At 41.4% G+C, this 19,612-nt stretch overlaps 1 protein-coding gene and 1 pseudogene across 1 annotated transcript; both read left to right on the forward strand.

The window, feature by feature from the left end:
• Positions 1–2,109: 2,109 nt before the first annotated feature.
• Positions 2,110–5,157, forward strand: LOC145910279 (CCR4-NOT transcription complex subunit 3-like). The gene has a single exon (XM_082997345.1). It carries the CDS (start codon positions 2,140–2,142, stop codon positions 4,297–4,299), a length of 2,160 nt encoding a protein of 719 aa, XP_082853471.1. The 5' UTR covers positions 2,110–2,139; the 3' UTR covers positions 4,300–5,157.
• An 11,608-nt stretch (positions 5,158–16,765) lies between these two features.
• On the forward strand, positions 16,766–19,024 carry LOC145910141 (guanine nucleotide-binding protein G(i) subunit alpha pseudogene; annotated as a pseudogene).
• Positions 19,025–19,612: the final 588 nt, after the last annotated feature.

The following is a 19,612-nucleotide window of genomic DNA, read 5'->3' on the forward strand; positions in this document are numbered from 1 at the left end:
TTAAAACACAAAAAAACATTGGAAACTTTCATGCGATTGCTTTTCAGAGCCTTTACTCAGCCTAAAATTATAGTCTGATTCAATCGTGATGAGAAATGGTTTCCTTTTTTTTTTTGTTCCATCGTAATTTGGTTGAAGTTTGGTTGTATATGTGAAAGCGAGGTTTAACACCATGCAATTTACCTTTTAATTGCTGTGTTCTACTTTCCAGTTTTATGACATACGTGGCACGAATTTTACATGTTTTAAAACTGATATTTTGTTCCCTATTGGAAAATCTTGCCCTTCAAAATGCAAAATGTAATGTGTGTAATAAGAAAAAGTTTATCACAGTACACAAAGATTTAACTGGTGCTTTTTTAATTGCAAAAACTGGCGTTACATTTTGCTATCCTACCATATACTAAATCACATATTGTGGATGATTTGATGTTAATGGTTCTTCTGTGAGTGCTGCGATTTATTCATCATGAATAACATTTGCCCAGTTATCTAAAGCTGCATAGTCTGACAAGAGGCTGCACTGCAAATATAACAATGCAAGTATTTTAAGATTGTTTTGTAATATAATCATCTGTTGGTAGCTTTGAATATATTTATGGGTGTAAAAAAGCAGCAATTATTATTTATGGTGCCAGATTGAAAAGTTTGCTTTAATTGCCGTAGGTAGCCTTTTGTACATGCAGTGTATTAGTTTATTATTTCTTTGCAGGTGTTAAAATTAAAAAAAAAACGCACAATATTCTATACTGACATTAGTGTGCATCATGATAAGACTAAAAATTATGCTATTTATTGTTACATAGTAAAGATGTATGAATGGTGATACACAATAATGAATAATTGCACCCAGCATCTTATGTCCAAATATTCGGCAAAATTCCCTGCCAGACCTTGCCAGGTTAACCAGAAATGGTTTAGCAGCATTCAAGATTTTTTTAGGGTAGTTCCTTGTTGGAAGATACTTTTTTCTTGTCAGTTATAGAGGTAGGTAAATGTTACGTATGAGGTAATGTTGAGCTTTGCTTTTGGCAACTGACGATGCCATTTTGGCAAAATTAATATTTCTGTGATATTTCAAAACAGATTGCACTTATCATCAATCACCCTTTTCGAGTAATTTTGGGCTGATTCGAAACATGTATATATGTATAAGCAACAGAGCCAATAACATATTTTATAGTGAGCAGCAGACAGTGACAGTTTACTTTTTAAATAGTTTTTTAATCCAACTGTTACATATCACATCAATTTCTTCAGTGCGCCTTGTCAGTCTCAGGTGTGTATCACATCAAGATGTTTATAGTTGTATAACTTGAAATAAATGTTTGGTAAAGCATTGATGGCAATAATTATCTTTGCTTTATTAATTTTGAGATTGGACTATCAGCATACAAAAAAATATTTTGTACATGTTTGTGCAGATTGCCTTGAGTCAGATTACAAAAAAAAATACTATTACTGCAAATACATTGCTAACTGCGTGAAAGGCGCTTTGAATGTTGTCACAATATTTGTGTAGAGTGTAAGGAGAAATGTTGCTTTTCCATTCAAGGTGTAATTGGTGTTAGTTTTGCATATCTTTTGCTTGTGCAGGCCTGCCATGTCTTAAAACCTCATGCAAGTGTGGGAATAATGTAGGGAACAATGAAAAGTATTTATGGACTCCAACAGATGAAGCAGGAGTTATAATGTGGCATACTTTCTTATATAATCTTTTTCAGGTCTGCTCCCTTTTATTGTACTTCAGACTGTTTATGCTTTGTGGTATAATCAGTGTTGCAAGTCAATCAACCATGCTTGAACTAGTTAAAATAGTCTGTGTATTGTGGTACATTGGGTTCACAAAGAGCTGAATTTATTTGAAAAGAAATTCCAGTTTGTGATGAATATAGTTTATTGACTCCTTGCAGACAACCGGTACATATGTTGCAATGGATAATTTCCAATTAAATCTGTGTATTGCTTGATGCTGCCCAATACCAGTTTGGTAATTAAACATTACACAGATGTTTAAATGGTGCATTGTGTAATTTTTATTTAATTTATACTGTAACACTGCAGTGATGGGTCTGGGCAAACAAACAATAAATTTTCACTTTCAGATTACATGTAGACAATACGCATGACTCTAGGGCAATGGCAGATAAGCGCAAATTGCAAGGAGAAATGGACCGATGTTTTAAAAAAATCGTGGAAGGAGTTGAGACCTTTGAGGACATCTGGCAAAAACTGTACAATGCCAACAACACCAATCAGAAAGACAAGTATGAGAGTGACCTGAAAAAGGAAATCAAAAAGCTGCAGAGATTAAGGGACCAAATAAAAACATGGGCGGCCTCTAATGAAATAAAGGACAAGAAGATTCTCCTGGACAACAGAAAGCTGATTGAAACCCAGATGGAAAGGTTTAAAGTGGTGGAAAGGGAAACGAAAACCAAAGCTTATTCGAAAGAAGGCCTTGGCCTTGCCCTGAAAGTTGACCCTGCTCAAAAGGAGAAAGAAGAAACAATGCAGTGGTTGCAAGTCACCATTGACTCCATCAACCAACAAATCGACATGTTTGAAAGTGAAATTGAATCTATCGGCTCCCACTCAAGGAAAAAGAAGGTAGATAGGGAAAAACAGGATAGAATTGATGACTTGAAGAATTTCCTCGAAAAGCACAGGTTCCACATAAAAAATCTTGAAACCTTGATGAGGATGCTGGATAACGAAACGATACAACCGGATAAAATCAATGTCATACGGGATGACATAGAGTATTACCTTGAAGCATGTCAGGACCCTGACTACGAGGACAACGACTTCATTTACGAAGACATGGGATTGGATGATACTCTTGCGACTGCAATTACAGCAACTGCCGCATCCCCTGGTGACAAACAGCTGAATAGTAGCATAAATAATTCTAATGCAAATGATGAAGAGGATTCTGCTCTTAAATCTCCCGACCCCTCACCATCACCTTTAAACACCACCAACCATTCCTCCTCCTCTAGTACGAAGGACGAGGACAGGAAACGGAACAAATCAGATGACTTGGTCTCGCCGAGAAAGCCTAACTCGAACCAACCAAGATCAGGAAGATTGTCATCTTATTCGAGTCCCGCTACTACCACGACGGCTCCACCTCCTATTCCAAAGCAGATGCCTAAAAACGCCCATCCACCCCCGGTACACACGCAGCCTTATGCTGCTGCAGCAGGTGGAATGCAGACCGTTACCTCCAATCACATCGCTCAAACCCAGGTAACCTCGTCTAGGACGAGTTCCACTTCGGAGTCGCCATCGCCCACGAAAAAATCCCAACCCCAAAGGTCTAACGATGTCCCAACGTCATGGCACGCGAACAACAACCACGTGGTCACTTCAGAAGTGACGACAGCGGATATACAGAGCGCGGTGAACAGCATCGTTTCCAGCGTTGCATCTTTGACCACGAACGGTGAAGTTGCCTCCACGTCTCCGACGTCAGTTACGAGCTCTCTTGATGTGTCTGTCGACTCTTCCGTTTTCTCAAGAGCGGCGACGCCCCCACTAACGTACGCGGCTCCAGCGTTGAGCAACAGTCTGACAAACGGCCCACAAAACGGCCAGTTGCCCTTGCTAGGCGGGCTCAACACTTTAAAAACCATGGCAGAGCAAGCAGTCGCCAATGCGGGATTGGAAGAGCGGAGCACAACATCTCCTGCGTTCTCTCACGCCGATTCTTTGACGTCAGTTGCCAACCAGACGAGGGCAGATTTGGTGTCTCTGGTAACAGCGCAGCAGCAGAATACGCAAATGGCAATTGGTGGCGGCGAGGCAAGAATCCAACCACTTCTTGGGGTCGCTCCGTTGGGTCCGATATCGCTCACTAAGGATAACCACTATCAACAAGCTATGTTGGAAGCCTGCTACAGGCACATGCCCCATCCTTCAGATTCTGAAAGGTTACGGCACTACCTACCGCGTAACCCATGCCCTACGCCGGTGTATTACCACCAATCGCCACTTCCTCACCACGACACGATCGACTTCTACTTGAGGCTTTCCACGGAAACGCTCTTCTTCATTTTCTACTACATGGAAGCAACCAAGGCCCAGTACATGGCGGCCAAGGCACTGAAGAAGCAATCGTGGCGGTTCCATACCAAGTATATGATGTGGTTTCAACGCCACGAAGAACCGAAGACCATCACCGACGAATATGAGCAGGGCACCTACATATACTTCGACTATGAGAAGTGGGGCCAACGCAAGAAAGAGGGCTTCACGTTCGAGTACCGCTACCTGGAGGACCGAGAGCTCCAGTAAAGTAGCGGACACATTCCAATTTTCCATTTGTGCAATGATCTCCAAATTGCCAGCAACCACAAACTTGATCCAGGTCACTGGACAGCGGCGTAAATTGTTTGTCGTGAGCTAACCGATATTTTACCTGACTTTTCCACTCTTTAACAGCTGCCAAAAATCACCCTCTCCCCTTGAACCCTTAACAAATTTCTTGTCGTCACTGTTTTCTTGTCGTTTCCCGTGAAGTACATGTGCATGTTTCGACAATACCGGTTAAAATTTTAATTCGTACTCAATTCACGTTAATTTGTGCTCGTCTGATCGTAAAAACGTTTCGTCTTCCCTGTAACGACCCCAACAATCACGCGTTATCTCCGCTGGGGGACCGGAATGGTTGCGTATTACGTCAATGGAAAGTGACAAAACGACAAATTCGTGGCCTTTTCCAAAATTAAGGTGTCCCATTTTTAAGTGTCCCAAGATTCATGTTATTTGTTGCACTTTGCTGATGACGTCGGCGATCACTTTACTTTGGGTATATTGTGACGTCATTGTGAGCACTTTGCACGTGTGATAATTCATTTTCTTTCCTACCGATTACATGGGACCTCGCCCACCTTTACTAAACACTGTCGTTGACTCAAATTTCTGACATTTTATATTTGGGATTGCATTTACTTTCACCAATAAGCCCCCCAGTACCCCCCGTTAGCCCCTACCTGCATCGCTACCCCCTACTTCAACCTCCACCCCCCTTTTCTGGACCCCCTGACTCCACTACTTCCCCCCACAGTGACAGGTTGCTCACGACCACCGCTCCACTTTTTCGAGCGTCTTCGCCGATTTCGTTTTTTGTACGCCTTGCGTAGTAAAAAACGGGCACCGAACGTGACTCCATTGCTAGGTTGCGCAAACAGGAGCCTGAGTAGTACTTGTGTAGAATGCGGACAGGAGCAAGTTAACACATAAATCATTTTACGTGAAGAAATGTAAGTGTCAAAGTTACAAATTCCAAAGCGTTACTAGTGTAAAGGCGTCGTGTTCGCTACCACACATCCGTTAGGTGGTGTTTTGAGGCTATTTCTGTCCGAACTTATAAGGATTCGGGTCATGGCACTCAACTTAAATAACAAGTGGAAAACGCAATCCCAATTCATGGCTAGAAACTCCCACGTTTGAGTACCGGTGCGCTGAAATATAAAAGTTGCAATTAAAGTTTAAGGCAAATGTTAACCAAGTTAATTTTTAATCATGAAGCCTGATTTGTCGTCTGTGACTTAACAGTCGCTCGCCTACTACGCAGATTCCTGAGCAGTATTAAGTTTCATGAAAATGGCTGTCTGTTGCGTTTGAGGCTATTTGATAGCTACGTTATGACGCACGCAGAGTCAGATCCAAATGATTGCGCTTTCATTTCAACATTATGAGGCCACTTTTTGGCTGAAATTGCAATATTCTGTACAGTCTGGGTGTGGTAAAACCCCACGCAAAGTCATATGACATTTTTCTAACGCCAAGTTTATCATCAGTCAGTTAGGAATAGAGACAGGCTGAGGAAACTGTTGATTAACTTTGTAATAGAGAAAAGCAGCTGGCTGTGTTCCCAGCCAGACACGTTTTATAACATTTCTTGTTTGGAGAGTAGTTGGCTAGACAAAAGGTTTTTGAAAGTTGGAGAAGTAGTGAGTTATTCCTCGGGGTTTTAGAGCCACATATGCAGTCCAACAACAAGGAAGCAATTTTATAAATATGCGAAAATTGCAATGTAAAAGCTTTTAGATGTTTATTGTGTAAGTATACAGTAGTACTTTGTTAAAATCCAGCTTCTTCGGTGGTAAGGTGAAATGCCCAGCGTAACGTATAGCTGTGCTTGTTTTTTGCACAAGTAATTAAACTATTTGTGAGGTTTTACGAATATTGTACAACGCATATCGTACCAAGACAGAGATGCAAAACCAAGTGCTGACGGTTCCAGTATGACGAAAATGAAGTGCAGATATTATTTGCACCGGAAAAGTTGATAGCAAACATTGCAAGCTATTTGCCGTTTACTTATGTTTACTCCAGCTAATGTTCGGTATGTAATTATTAAGTCAAAGGTTCAATGATCTACAATTACACGTGAGTCATTTAAACGTAACTTTGATAGAGTTAACGTCACAATGGGCTACAGAGGCCATTGTTGTTGCAAGAGGCACCAACTGCAGCCCTTTGTTGTTGTTATCGATGCTTATTAATTGCGGGTTTAAGGGAAGCTGTTGCTAACTTTAAGCGCTTATTGCTGCAGCCACTTCCACGTGACGTATTATATCTACAAGAGAAGAACATATACTTTGGTAATGTTTTAGTTAGTTTAAAGTGTGACGCTAGTCTGTTGTACAGCAGTGATGTCGCAATGACGATGGTGGGCTTATAGCAACAAACCGCATGGAAGCTACAGAGTGCTGGTTATGGAACTATTTATGGTATGTTAGTTGCAGCGAATGGAAAGGAAAAAGCGACACAAAATATTGGATTGAAAGTTACATCAGTTTTTGCTGCGAAATGATAGTTTTCAGAGTATTGCTTGTCGTTTTTCCGAGCTGTTTGGCAAACGCTCATGCAATTTCCGACTGCTTCAGCGGGGGTATGTAGAAGTTATTCGCAAAACAAGTGGGCATAAAAGTAACATGTGTCGAACTGGAATGAACAGCGACTTTACGTTATCGCAAAAACATCCGGTTACACCAAACGCCCCGCAATACCTTACTAAGTATAACGCTCTAATTATAGCACGCCACCATCTCTCTAAATGAATTTCGCCACTGACCATCTGCCATTATTTGCTCCTCTCTCGTCGTTTGTTTACATTTTCCATCCGCGACAGGAAAAGACCTGAAAAATCAGCGCCGTTGTCTTTCTAAAGCAGTGCGTCCTATCAGCTCTATGTATGCAGGTAGGACGTGTAGCCTAATGGGCCTTAGTAACCAGACAATTTTGTTAAAGGAACAGCTGCAAATTTGTAATCTGCTGCTGCTGCTGCTGCAAATTATGTAATCTGCTGCACAAACCAAATAGTTTTTGTGAGATGAAAAAAACGTAGGCTTCATGAATTGTTATTCTAAACAAAAAGTGCAAAACACGACTTGTGCGTATAAATATAATCGATAGCAATGTCCGCCATCATTTTGACAGTAAAAGGTTCAATTTATGAATATGGATGCCGGTTTCAACAGCTAGTCTATTTACTCACAAAATTTCTGTTTTCATCGTCATTGAGTGGTACGGCGCCCCAGGGTGGCAAGACTGACATAAACCCGGTTTGGAAAAGTTTGTTGCTTCGAGTGATGTTGGCTTGGTTTGCCTTCAGCCAGTTTTTTTCGATTTCAAACGGATTTCTGTTTGGGTTTTTAATTTGTTTTAGTTGTACATAACTTGTATATAAGCAGCTCACTGAAATCGTAAATTACTTAGTTATAGGGAGAAATGCAAAAGATATTAACGCGCAAGCTAGTATAGAAGATAAAATAGCTTTAAAAAACATCAACAAGTTTACAAACAAGGTTTCTTTACTATAATTCGATCTTTAGTATCTTTCTTTGCGGTGGTTCTTTGCCTGTGCGATAATATTCACACCGTTGTGCATTAAGAGTTTCTCCATAGCAAAATGAATCGTCGTTTCTCCGTAGTAAAGCAATGACGTCATCCAAGTCAACAAAGGTCACACGGAAATGTAGGTGAGTAGGTTCGATGTAAACCCACGGTCAAATGATAGAAGCAGGTGATAATGTTCTCACTGTGAGTCGTGGGTGACACGTGCCTTTAAATAGACCGCTGCCAACGTCAGTTCAATCCCCAGAGATTTATTTTCAGTCAAAGGTGGACTCCCGTGTTACGTACGTTAACTATATGAAACCCCCGAGTCGGGATACGCGTAACTTTTAAATAAACAGTTTGTACGTATGGGCTACACAGACGAAGGCAGTTAAAGATAAAAATATTTGACGGAACAATACGTATTCGTATTCTCCTATATTGGTAGATTGTGTTGCATAAAAAAAAATCAGACCGATTTTTTGTTAAGTCGGATGGTTACAGAATACAGTCTAAAAATCACACTTATCGTTGTATGGTGCCCCCCACCATGTGCTTTAAAGACCCACATCCTGTAAAAATACGCATTTCCGCAAATAAAAATCAAGTCTTCTTGACGAAAATTGGCGGACGCGTTGTTAAATCAATATGACTCATACAAACACTTTACATCCATACTTGAAAAGGCACGGCCTTCGCATACCGCAAAACGCCACTGACAAATACGCGCCACATGTTACGAAATGAATAATATCGAGGTTCCCTAAAGATCTTGGTGACCTTTAGAGACAGTAGTTGGCCATTCTTTAACCGCATCCGTCTTGAACGTAATGAAAAGAAAGCATGAGTCAATAAAAGGTCGGCACTTAATTAAACTGAAACCCATCGAGTTTGGCCTGACATATATATAACTGCTTATAACATATCTTACCGGAAGACGACGGGGTTAATATGTTCATTCTTTGTAGTTGGTGTAAAGTGTTCTCTGTGTAAATATTGGTCAATTCGCTGTCACTGCGTTAGTCTCTTCATGTTCTGGTGTCGCCCTTTGACTGTCAGACAGTGTAGTGCGAGTATACGTGGGTGCGTATTCCAAGGTATTCAAATAGTTTTGAATGAAACGGCGTTCTGTCGTATTTTTTTTAGTAGCAAACTTGATTTCACGTTTCCTCTGTCCCGAGAGTTGGTCTCCTGACTTGTTTCGAGTCCTTGTCACGTGCCAGTAACATTTATTGCGCCATCTCACACTGGGACACATGCGACCAAACAGTGGAAGTGTAAATGCCTTCGGCCGATGGCCTGATGCTGTTTTGTTTGAGCAGGAAGCCCGACGCAGTGGCATACGAGACCGCCTCTCTTCCTCAAAGCTTATCTTGACATTTCTGTTTTATGCGGCGGTTTGTGGAGTACCCCAGCAACTCATAGGGCGCACGGCGTTGTTTTGCTTGTCACATGGCCTTTTTACGCTCGTGAACAGTCGATATGCCAGTTTGTGGTGAAACTTTAGTTCCATGGAATGCAAAAAGTTTGTGTTAGCCCGCAGCAGCATGTTGTGCAGGTAACATGGGTTTATATAGTGATGACATTCACCGAATAAAGTAAGAGAAAAGGTCGCACTAACGGCAGTTCAGGATGAAAGGAGCAAGCGAAGTGCCAGCAAAATGTTGGTAAAAATTCACGATTGTTGTACCAGGAAGTCGCTGCGGTCTAGAAGTTGTTGTGGGAAATGTTAAACTTTCAGTGGTACCGAGTATAAGACAGATAATAAGAAATGTCCTAATGCTAACAAGTGAGATGCTGTACAGCCAAAAACCTTTGTTTTGTTTTGTTTATTCGTCGTTTGTTTTTAATATTGCTCCAGACACGAGGGATGTATTAAGATAGCTTCAGAGTAACATGGATTATATGGCAGTCTAAAATACCTATGTCTGTACTATTGGGTATGATTTTGGGCATTGCTTCGCCTAAAAACAAGCAACTAACTTTTTACCATTGCTTTATGCTTGTAAACTATGAAACATGAAAGAAAAAAATTATTTGAATAATTTTTGTGTCGCCGACAGCGAAGCTTTTTTTCCGTTTTTACGCGCGCCTTGAAATTAAAACGCTGTAGGTGACAATGAACAAATATTGCTGCGACATCTTCCAGTCTTACGACACGCGCCACCCTTTGTTTAGTTAAGAGCGCCGACCACCAGTTGCAGTCAACTGCTAACCGGGTCGGTGGAACAATCAGTGGAACGACCGTCGCAAGCCCGCACACGCTCGAGCGTGCACACACACACAAACGAACACGCGCGCGCTACGGAGAAGTGACGAATGCCCAGGCGCCTATTGTATCTGCGAATTTATGAACGAAAATAGTTGGGTTGCGACTTTGCCAGGTTAGCTTGGCGTAATGTAATTAAACCGAAACGAGTGAAGATGAAAGGTGTGTTCTGCGGAAGCTCTAGTTGTTTTCGTCTGATGAATGACACCTTTGGCAAGTTGGCCGAACAGTATGCTCTCGTGAATGATCAGATAGCAGCGAAATAGTCCAGTAAGCAAAACAGTTATTTTACACAGTTAGGATTTGCTCAAAGGAATTTCCAGTCGTGCTCTTTCGAGACATTTCAGCATCGTTGGCAAATTACGTTAGTTTTGTCATTACGTGATTATTCTCATGCGGCTACTCATCACGTGTTTTGTCATTTTATATTATCCATTTTGTCATTGACTCAAATTAAATTCATTTATGTACAAGGCCAAAAAGGGGACAAAATACCCACTTGAATGCGCACATGTGTACGTAACCGTTTCTCGAAGGTTTTCCAGAGTCGTCATGCTTTCTTGAGTTGAAAAGGCGATTTGTTGTCACTCGTTTGGGGTTATGACAAAAGTTTTTTTGTTGGGGGAGTTTGGTATTCTAAATAATAAATACTGTCCCTACGGGCGTTGCGACGCCCAGTCTTGTGTTTGCGTTGTTGGCAATAAAAACGTAGTTTACCAACGGAGTCAGCAGTATAATTTATTAAATCGCAGATATTAAATCGCTGTAACGATGTGATACTGGATTTGGACAATGTGCGTTTAAAAAAAAGAATCGGCAAATTAGGCGAAAGCGGCAGCCGGTCGTTAGGACACCATTGGCACAAAACGAAAGTCGTTTAAGTTCGAGAGAGCTTGTCTCGATCCGTTGTAATTTGGATAAATTACAACAAAACCATATAAGTAGGCTTGCGCTGACGAGCATCCACTGATGTTGGCGTCGAAAGTTTTCTACTGATGGCTGTGCTGTGAAAGTTGGTTTTCTACTGACCAAATTGTGTCAATGTCAGACAGAAACAGACGGTCTGCAAGTACTGGATGTCGCATAAAATATCGTGTGGAAATTTTACTGGGTTAAAAATAACATTACAGTGTAGGATTGTATTGCCTCGTTGTCATGAATTGCTGAAACCAAAATAGGTTAGTGGTGGTCCGTGCTGTGTCTTTATATCGGTTCGCCACTTTTGTTTATGAAGTAAAATTTCGTTACTGGAAACTTCCCTATTAAAAATTACCCTAGAACGCGCATGTGTCGCCAATTACGAGATAGAGCTTTGCCTTAAATTTTCCGTTGTTTGTTTATAACTCCGAATAACAAATGTAACGTAATTCTGTATAATGCAATTCCACTTATCTGAAAAACCGCGCCAAGCCATTTAGTGTCATATTTTTGTGCGGTGAAACTTTGACGTGGCGCAAATGGAATTTGACATCACACATGTTGCTTGTCATTAGTCCTATCAAATACCGAAATGTTCCACACGTAATGCGGGCACATTTTTCCCGATTTGCGGGTGGAAATCGCGAACAATAACCACCCACTGAATGCAACGGGTCACGCTGTTGTTTGGCGCAAACGATGTCAGTTGTGGTGTCGTGCCTAGTTTCAACGTCAATGAAAAGTGAAAAAATATTTGTGTCAAAACCAGCATAAAAATATTTGAGTCTAAACCAGCATGCACATGGCTTGGGAATGTTTAGTGCGAATATATGTGTCTGCTTCAGTCTTTTGGCGGTAGATTTGTATCAACTTTCATCGTTGTGACAATTCCAGAACAACAGTTCCAAAAATGTTGCAACATCCGGTATTGTCTTCCAGCACCACCAGTTTATTAAGATGGGTATACTTTTGTGTGAAACAAAATGATTCGAATCAATGTCAGCAAATTTAATGGAATAGTCGAATACAAAAATATATGAGGATGTTCTAAATGTTTAATTAGGAATTAGTAGTAAAATGTAAACACGTAAGTTCATATGAACGTGGAGATGTTTTAAAATCTTGTCCTCGGTATTTTTCACCTCTTGCCATGCGACTTGCTTTGCAGAGCAAGTGTGTTTGAAGTTGTAATCAACGGTCAAACTGCGGTGACTATTGTTACGTCATAGAGGTAAGTGTAGGAGGAGGAAACGTGACTCCCGCTAAGGTGGCAAGCGATGCCGTTTCCATCTAGGCTCAAATAAACAAAACCGAAAAAAGTAAATTATAAACCACCAGACAAGCTGGACACATGCCTTGGGGGCAGCCAAAAATCTAGGCCACCTAAATAACTTTGTGACGTATACGTTCAGTTAAAAAGGCCGACGGCCGTTGCATCGTTGACTCTTTCACAAGCTCGACTTCGAAAAACAGATTTATGAATTTGTTCTTTGATTTTGATGTGCACCTGTAAGTGTATTTTCAAGCCACTTGTCACAATTTGCCTTAGGGCCAGAAAAGCCATTATCAAGTGCTGATTGTACTTTATATAGTCGCGTGACGGTTTGTGGAATCTCATGGCCTTTGTTGCAAAAATACCAGGGTATTATTTTAACTTGACGCAGAACTGGTCTGAGTGCTTACGCTTCTCTTGCTCAACAACAACACACGAAAATTCCATTCATCGTGCGGTGACAGTTGCGTTTCATAGCCTGTCACGTGATTATGTGTCGTCCAACCAACGCAACACTTCCGCTCTGATTATAAGTCATTGTCATTTATAGATTGCTCGTGATGTTGGGGCGACGCGTTCGTGTACCTGTAGTTTGTACATGTTATTGGAAAACCTCCCTCATACAGCTGTAATGCGGGTCAGCATTTAATACAGGACGGTTTTAGCTGGATTTTTTGAGTTTAAGGGAGTTTGTCTGTCTGTTATTATATTTTTGTGGCGAAACTAAGCGTCACTTGTTTCAGAGTTTTGTCATGTTGTTAAAAGTATTTGAAGAGTCAGCAATACTGGACAGAGAAAGGTCATTGGAACGCTCGACTAAATTATACCAGTCCCTGGCCATCTCATGTTAACAATTACATGTGTTTTTAGTGGCTAACAATTTGCTGGACGACTTATTCTGTGTTACCCAAATTGACCTTGCTTGTTAATAGATAAGATACAATCCAGCAGACCTTAAGAAATGTAATCAGTTACATGGCGTTATCAGTACTGGTGAAAGCTATCAGTTAATGCGAACACACTGTTGGTACTACTTTGTACTTCTCAGAAATATTTTCCGAATTGTGATTACAACTTTTACAGTTTTTGCATACAACGAAGATATGCTTAACATCGAGTGAAGAGGCAACCTCTGCCCGTGTTTCACCACACGTTGTTAAGGATTGTGACGAAAAAGATTTCTTGAATACCTAACATATTAAAACGAAAGCGTAAACAGTGCAATCAAAGTATTATACAAAACATGATGTTGGGAATAAACTCTTATCGTTGTCGGTTAACACGCTGTTTCCAGTCACTTGAAAAAAAAATTGGCATTATTTTTATGTCAATCGCAAATGCATAGCAGGAAGTTGGTGTCTCTAAATCCCAGCCTAAATACAAGCGCTGTAACTGCCACGTAAAAGCACATTGAATCCATCAGTCATCGCCGCCGTCATCCATGGGGGAGGGCAAACTGTGTGTGGACTCACAATGGCGTGTGGTGCGTGTCCGCCAGCTCTACGTTGCTACCTGACAATACACATACCTGTTCAGGGACACTGACTTCCGCAGCATACGGATGTAAACCGGTGACGTCACATCCAGCGCCGTGACATCATGTTTTTGTAAAGTGCTACGCCTGGTGTCACGCGAATCAGAGTTTCGCCATGCGCTCTCAATAGGCGTTTCGTAAAAAAATGGACTAATATTAAAATGTTCTAGTTTTGGATCAAATGAATTTTATTTACCACACAGACGTATTTAAATCTGGTTTAGTCGAGGCATTTATTTGTCAAGTGTGCAACTGGGATTCAAAGCCCTTTTAAATCACATTCATTTCAGTTTGCTTTAATAACTAAAACTCCCAGTCATCAACGTTGACACGGTTTTGCGAGTGTTGAAACTGAAAATCTTATCATCCGGTTGTTGAAGCGTAATCACGAAAACTGACAATTATTTTCCCTGTGCAACGTCGCTTTCTAAACGTGCTTTGAGCATCCGCCACAATAAACATCCTCTGTGCATGTTGCTTGCGTCCGACGCCAGAATTAGCCTTTGGCGGAACTGTCGTGGTCAGCTTACTGGCGTTGAAAACTGGTTCTTTATATTCTTAACACAATTTGTAAGTGGATTTTGTGTGACAGGACGGCCACAGTGGCATGGTCTTTGTTTTTAGTTCTATAGAAATCAAGGTGTCAGTTGTAGGGTTGCATGCTTGCAGGAGTATAAGCCTGTAATGGGTGCGAACTTCGACAAAAATGTATTGGAGATATAAACGTAAGTTATAATTTGTTGCCGAGATTGACCAATTTGGCTTGTTTGCGACCCACAAGCGTTGGACTTTATTCTAGATCCAGTTTAGCCGCATTGCTTACTAAAATGTTTTCGGACTTGCAAGCGGCATATGCGTTGATGGGCAGGGTCTGATCGTTACGCAGTGACGGAAGGAAGTGCTACCCATCATTCGACTGCTATCCGTGTCAGAGCGCCGTGACAAATCGCAGGAGAAACAAGAAGGTTGCAAAGGGTCGTACGAAGCTTGTCCTGCGTTGTAGATGCCTCGTCCGCAACGTTTTCCACTTAAGCGCAGGAGGTTCTTAAGTGGTGATACGCGTTTGCTGACGGTATATGAAATATTGACCCCCCTTGTAGACCCAAATGTTGCTACCAACATTGATCGGTGTTGCGTTTTTCCTGTTGGCAACTCACGTGATTACATGTTACTATCTTTGGTATCAAACCCATAATGTAAAAATGTTCAATTTAAAATTGAATTGGGGTAAACTTTCCTACCACCGTTACGCCAGCCCGCCAAAGTCGTGCGACCAAGTTTATGAATCATTCAAGAGGTCGGTAGAAATGATTGAGCACGACTCCACTCTCAATCGATACGCAATGATATTTGTGGTGCTAAAAGTGGTTGCATTGAGCCAGAGGGAAAAAAATCAATGTAGTAATTTCTCCATGGAACAGGGCGGCTGTGTAAAAAATATGCACAATTAGTTGTTTTGTTTCTGATAAAATCGCGTGAAAGCGTTAATGCAACGCATTATCGCACTGTTTTTGTGTTTGGTTCTGCTGTAAATATGCTTCCAAATCGTCCGACCAAAAGCCAGATATTTCGGTAATCGCCATTTCTTGTCCGTATTTTAATACTCTGGTTAAAACTTCCCGTAGCGATGCTTCTTGTGAAATAACTTGTACCTTGGTCGTTGTTGAGGGAATGTTGTCAAGGTCTCGAAAGGCCCTCGGTATCGCCTGTCTTGTGCAAGGTTGCAGTCTTGGTTGCGCAAATCAGTGTCGCCGCTTTGTCGTTTAACCTCTCTCCGCTTAGTTTACGGCAGATGTTTTGCATTGGCGTAAAAGTAATAAAATGCACCCATTAGTCCAATGTCATCTGTTATAGCTTGCAAACGTTCACTGGAATCTAATTATTCCATGTCCCGTTACCAACTGGCAGGACGGAGGAGTTTCGAGCTGGCGGTTTTTAATTATTGATTAGCTTTGGGTTTTTAAACGTACACATCTCCGCGGTGACCCCAGTTTTTATCGGTTTTGCAATTTCCACGTGACAGAGTGTATCTGCTTGAAAGCGTTTCAAAATCAAATACATAAGCTTGCTTTTGTTGCATGGTGCGTCAAAAGAATTAGCCGAAACAAAAAACAGTTTGGGAATGCCTGAGCATTTCATGCCAGCGAAAAGAGTTTTGTTGCAGTTTCGTTTCTCAACGAAAATCCTAATAAATATGAAATAACTTTTAAAAACTCTGTTTTGTGGAACAATGAAAGCTTTAATGTTTGTCGATGGAGTACATTGCACAGCACAGCACAGCACAACACAGCACAGCACACCACGCGCAATCAGCAGTTTTACTCACGTAGTGTGAGGTAGCGGGCCCCGGTAAGTAGGCGGCGAAGGTAAAACAACAAGCAGTCACTGAGCGGATCAGATCCACCCGCGGTTTTTCATCTGCAGTCCAGGAAAAGGATGTCTTTCGACTCAATGTATAGCACATCAGCACAGGAAACTCACATGATGGAAAAGACAAAATTTTGACGCAGTTGGAGATTTTGAAACCTCGATGTGTTTAATGCGCTTATAAAACTTCAGAATAATTGGATGAGGACGAAATTTGGAATGTTGGCACTCTTTTAGCGGTATCTGAAAATATACTGAAGTGTTTTGTGGTAGTTGGCAGTCATAGTATAAGTTATTTGGTTCGCACGCCTCTTATGTCAGTTTAAACGGAGTTGAACGTTTTAAACGCTCCACATATATATTGGGTACAAACAGTTTACAGTGTAATAAAGGAGAACCACGTTTTAATTCCAAAATCAAGGAATCTTGAAATTGTCCATGTTAAAATGGTACATTGCGTGGAAAATCAGATGGTGCAATTTTATTTTGTTTCAGATTAAATGGTTGTTTTGTAAATATAATACTAACTGAAACGTATGTTTTTCACAGAGATCATTACAGTACCACTGTTGGCATTAACTGAATAAAAATAAAACTGATACTAAAAACCGTAACTGCAGCGTACCTGTGGAGAAAAATCCTATTAAATTTCATTCTGCCTGAATTCCTTCTAATTTGACCAAGCGACATATTGAACATGGGTTGCGCCAGTTCATCGCCATCTGCGCGACCGGAAGCAGCGCGTTCCAAAATGATCGACCGCTCCATCAAGGAAGATGCAAAGCACAGCGATAAGGAGGTCAAGCTCCTCCTGCTGGGCGCCGGAGAATCGGGAAAAAGCACCATCGCGAAACAGATGAAGATCCTGTACAAAGAAGGGTATTCGGACAAGGAGCGCTATACTTACAAACACGTGGTTTATGCAAATGTTGTGCAGTCCATGTTGGCTATTGTTAAAGCCATGCCTTCGCTTCAGATCGAGTTCGAATCCTCTAGCAGCGTGACCGACTCCAAAAAAATCCTCGCCGCGAGCCAAACGCTAAAAGACTTTGAGCTTACAGGGGAAATCGGCCAAGCCCTCAGTCACCTATGGACTGACGGTGGCGTACGAGCGGCTTTCGATCGATCCAGCGAATATCAGCTTAACGACTCGGCCGAGTATTATTTCGATGCACTTGACCGACTGTGCAAGCCAGACTACTCGCCTAACGACCAAGACGTCCTTCGAACGAGAGTCAAGACCACCGGCATCACAGAGACCAACTTCAACTACAAAAACTTGGATTTTCGGCTAATCGACGTCGGTGGTCAGAGATCTGAACGAAAAAAGTGGATCCATTGTTTTGAAGACGTGACGTCAATTATCTTCTGCGTGGCGCTGTCTGCCTACGACATGCTCCTTGCTGAGGATGAAGAGACCAACAGGATGCAGGAGAGCATGAAGCTATTCGACTCGATTTGCAACAACACTTGGTTCCGCACCACCTCCATGATTCTTTTCCTCAATAAAACCGACATCTTTAAGAGGAAGATCGGGGCATCCCCGTTAACCATCTGCTTTCCCAACTATAGCGGCGAAAACACTTTCGACCAGGCGGCCACGTACATTCAACTTCAGTTTGAAAACCTTAACCGTTACCCTGACAAGATGATCTACACGCACTTTACCTGTGCCACGGACACCACTAATGTTCAATTTGTCTTTGACGCCGTTTCTGACGTCATCCTCACCAAGGTGCTCGGCGACCTTGGCCTCATGACTGAGTGAGAGTCCTTCGGAAGCCCAGCGGTATGGACTTTAGTGGCACGCATCCGCTTTGTTGTACTCCACATCACGAGAAATCAGCGCCAATGGGACGAATGAATTTATGTTTGAGTCGCGAGTTAAGTGCGTGTTGGTCATCTACATCACGCCCCCAGTCAACATGGGTTGCTTAAGTTATCGTTCCTCCACAATCGAAGTATTATATTGCTTTGAAGTTACGCGTTTCGTCTGTGCTGGTTGGTGTTCATACAACTGAACTAAACGGAGAAACGAAGTGCGTTATACTACGTTACGATTGAACGACTGCCAGTCATCCACTTCAGCCTACTTCAAAAGTTTAGAATGCATACGACCGATTCTTCAGTGTTTATCATTTTTGACCTATTGTACAAGTTGCTGTGCCGGAGAAAGGCGTAACACCACTGACTGATGCGGGTTCATTTTTTGACAGTTGCTTACAATCATTTACTGCTTCTAAATCATCTTCATTGGCTTCTTGTTGCATTATGACACTTTGTGACTACGAGACCCTGCTGAAAATGCTCTTATTGTGTTGCATAGTACTACTTTTAAACGCAGCTTATTTAATGCTTGCGATAAGTTTGTGAGCCAAGCTGTCGTTAGTGTTTGTTCGTGGAGCGCCGCGGTCCAACTGTGATTATTTATGAATTTGGAAACCGCGTGTTTAAAATTTCAACCTATGGTTCCATTTTTGGAAACAACGTGGGCAATTATTGGACTATTTCATGCATTCATCATACAATCGACCATTTTACAATTTTCACAACACGATAATGTACTGATTGGTTGATATTTACGCTGATCAAATGTGTCTGAACTATCCTGTAAAAACAAAAATTTTGGCAACAGTTTTAAATTTTCCATCTTTCCGTGTTTCTACTTTGGGGTGGTGTAATAAGGGCAAATGTATAATTTCTTCGTGCTGTTTTTTTTTCTGTCGTTAATTTGTTTCTTTATGTACTTTGTGCTACACCGCCTTTAGGACCTGTCGCGGTCTTCACTTCGTTCAATAAATTTCATCTTTCATTTGCTTTCGATTTTATTTGTTTGTCGTGGAAGATTCCACTACAGTGTGCAGTACAGATGTTATTCGCATTGATTCATGCAACTTAGTAAAGGCGGTTATAATAAAAGAAATCTCTCTTTATGGCAATCAAAATCGAAACAACAAAAAGGCTGCTTTTAGACACATTAAACATCTTGATATAAGCTTTGATAGTGCTCAATAGGTATTTATTTCAATGAAAACAAAGTTACAATTTAGGAAACAAACCAAACTTGCGGATTTATTGGCTGGTGCCATGGTCCCTCCCTGGATACAACAATAGACAGTTGTGCATATGATTTGGGTCGGTCATAAGTGTGGCCTAAAAGTCTGCGTCAAGATCATCTGTTATTCATGTTGTTTAGAGTGATTATAAAGGTCGTCCTAGGACATAAGACCAAGGCAAGTCTGCAGGCAAGCGGTCTTTCGAGATCACATGTCTTTCTCTCCAATCACTGAAATCTATCCGAGGATCTGTAAAACCATACGAGAGAATTCAGGTCAACACATCTGAGAGCCTCTGCTCTGATCGCACTTCATTAGAAGGGATCTAACGTTTTGGAGGTTTC

This window comes from Ascidia mentula, chromosome 8, assembly GCF_947561715.1.
Source record: "Ascidia mentula chromosome 8, kaAscMent1.1, whole genome shotgun sequence".
Classification (NCBI taxonomy): domain Eukaryota; kingdom Metazoa; phylum Chordata; class Ascidiacea; order Phlebobranchia; family Ascidiidae; genus Ascidia; species Ascidia mentula.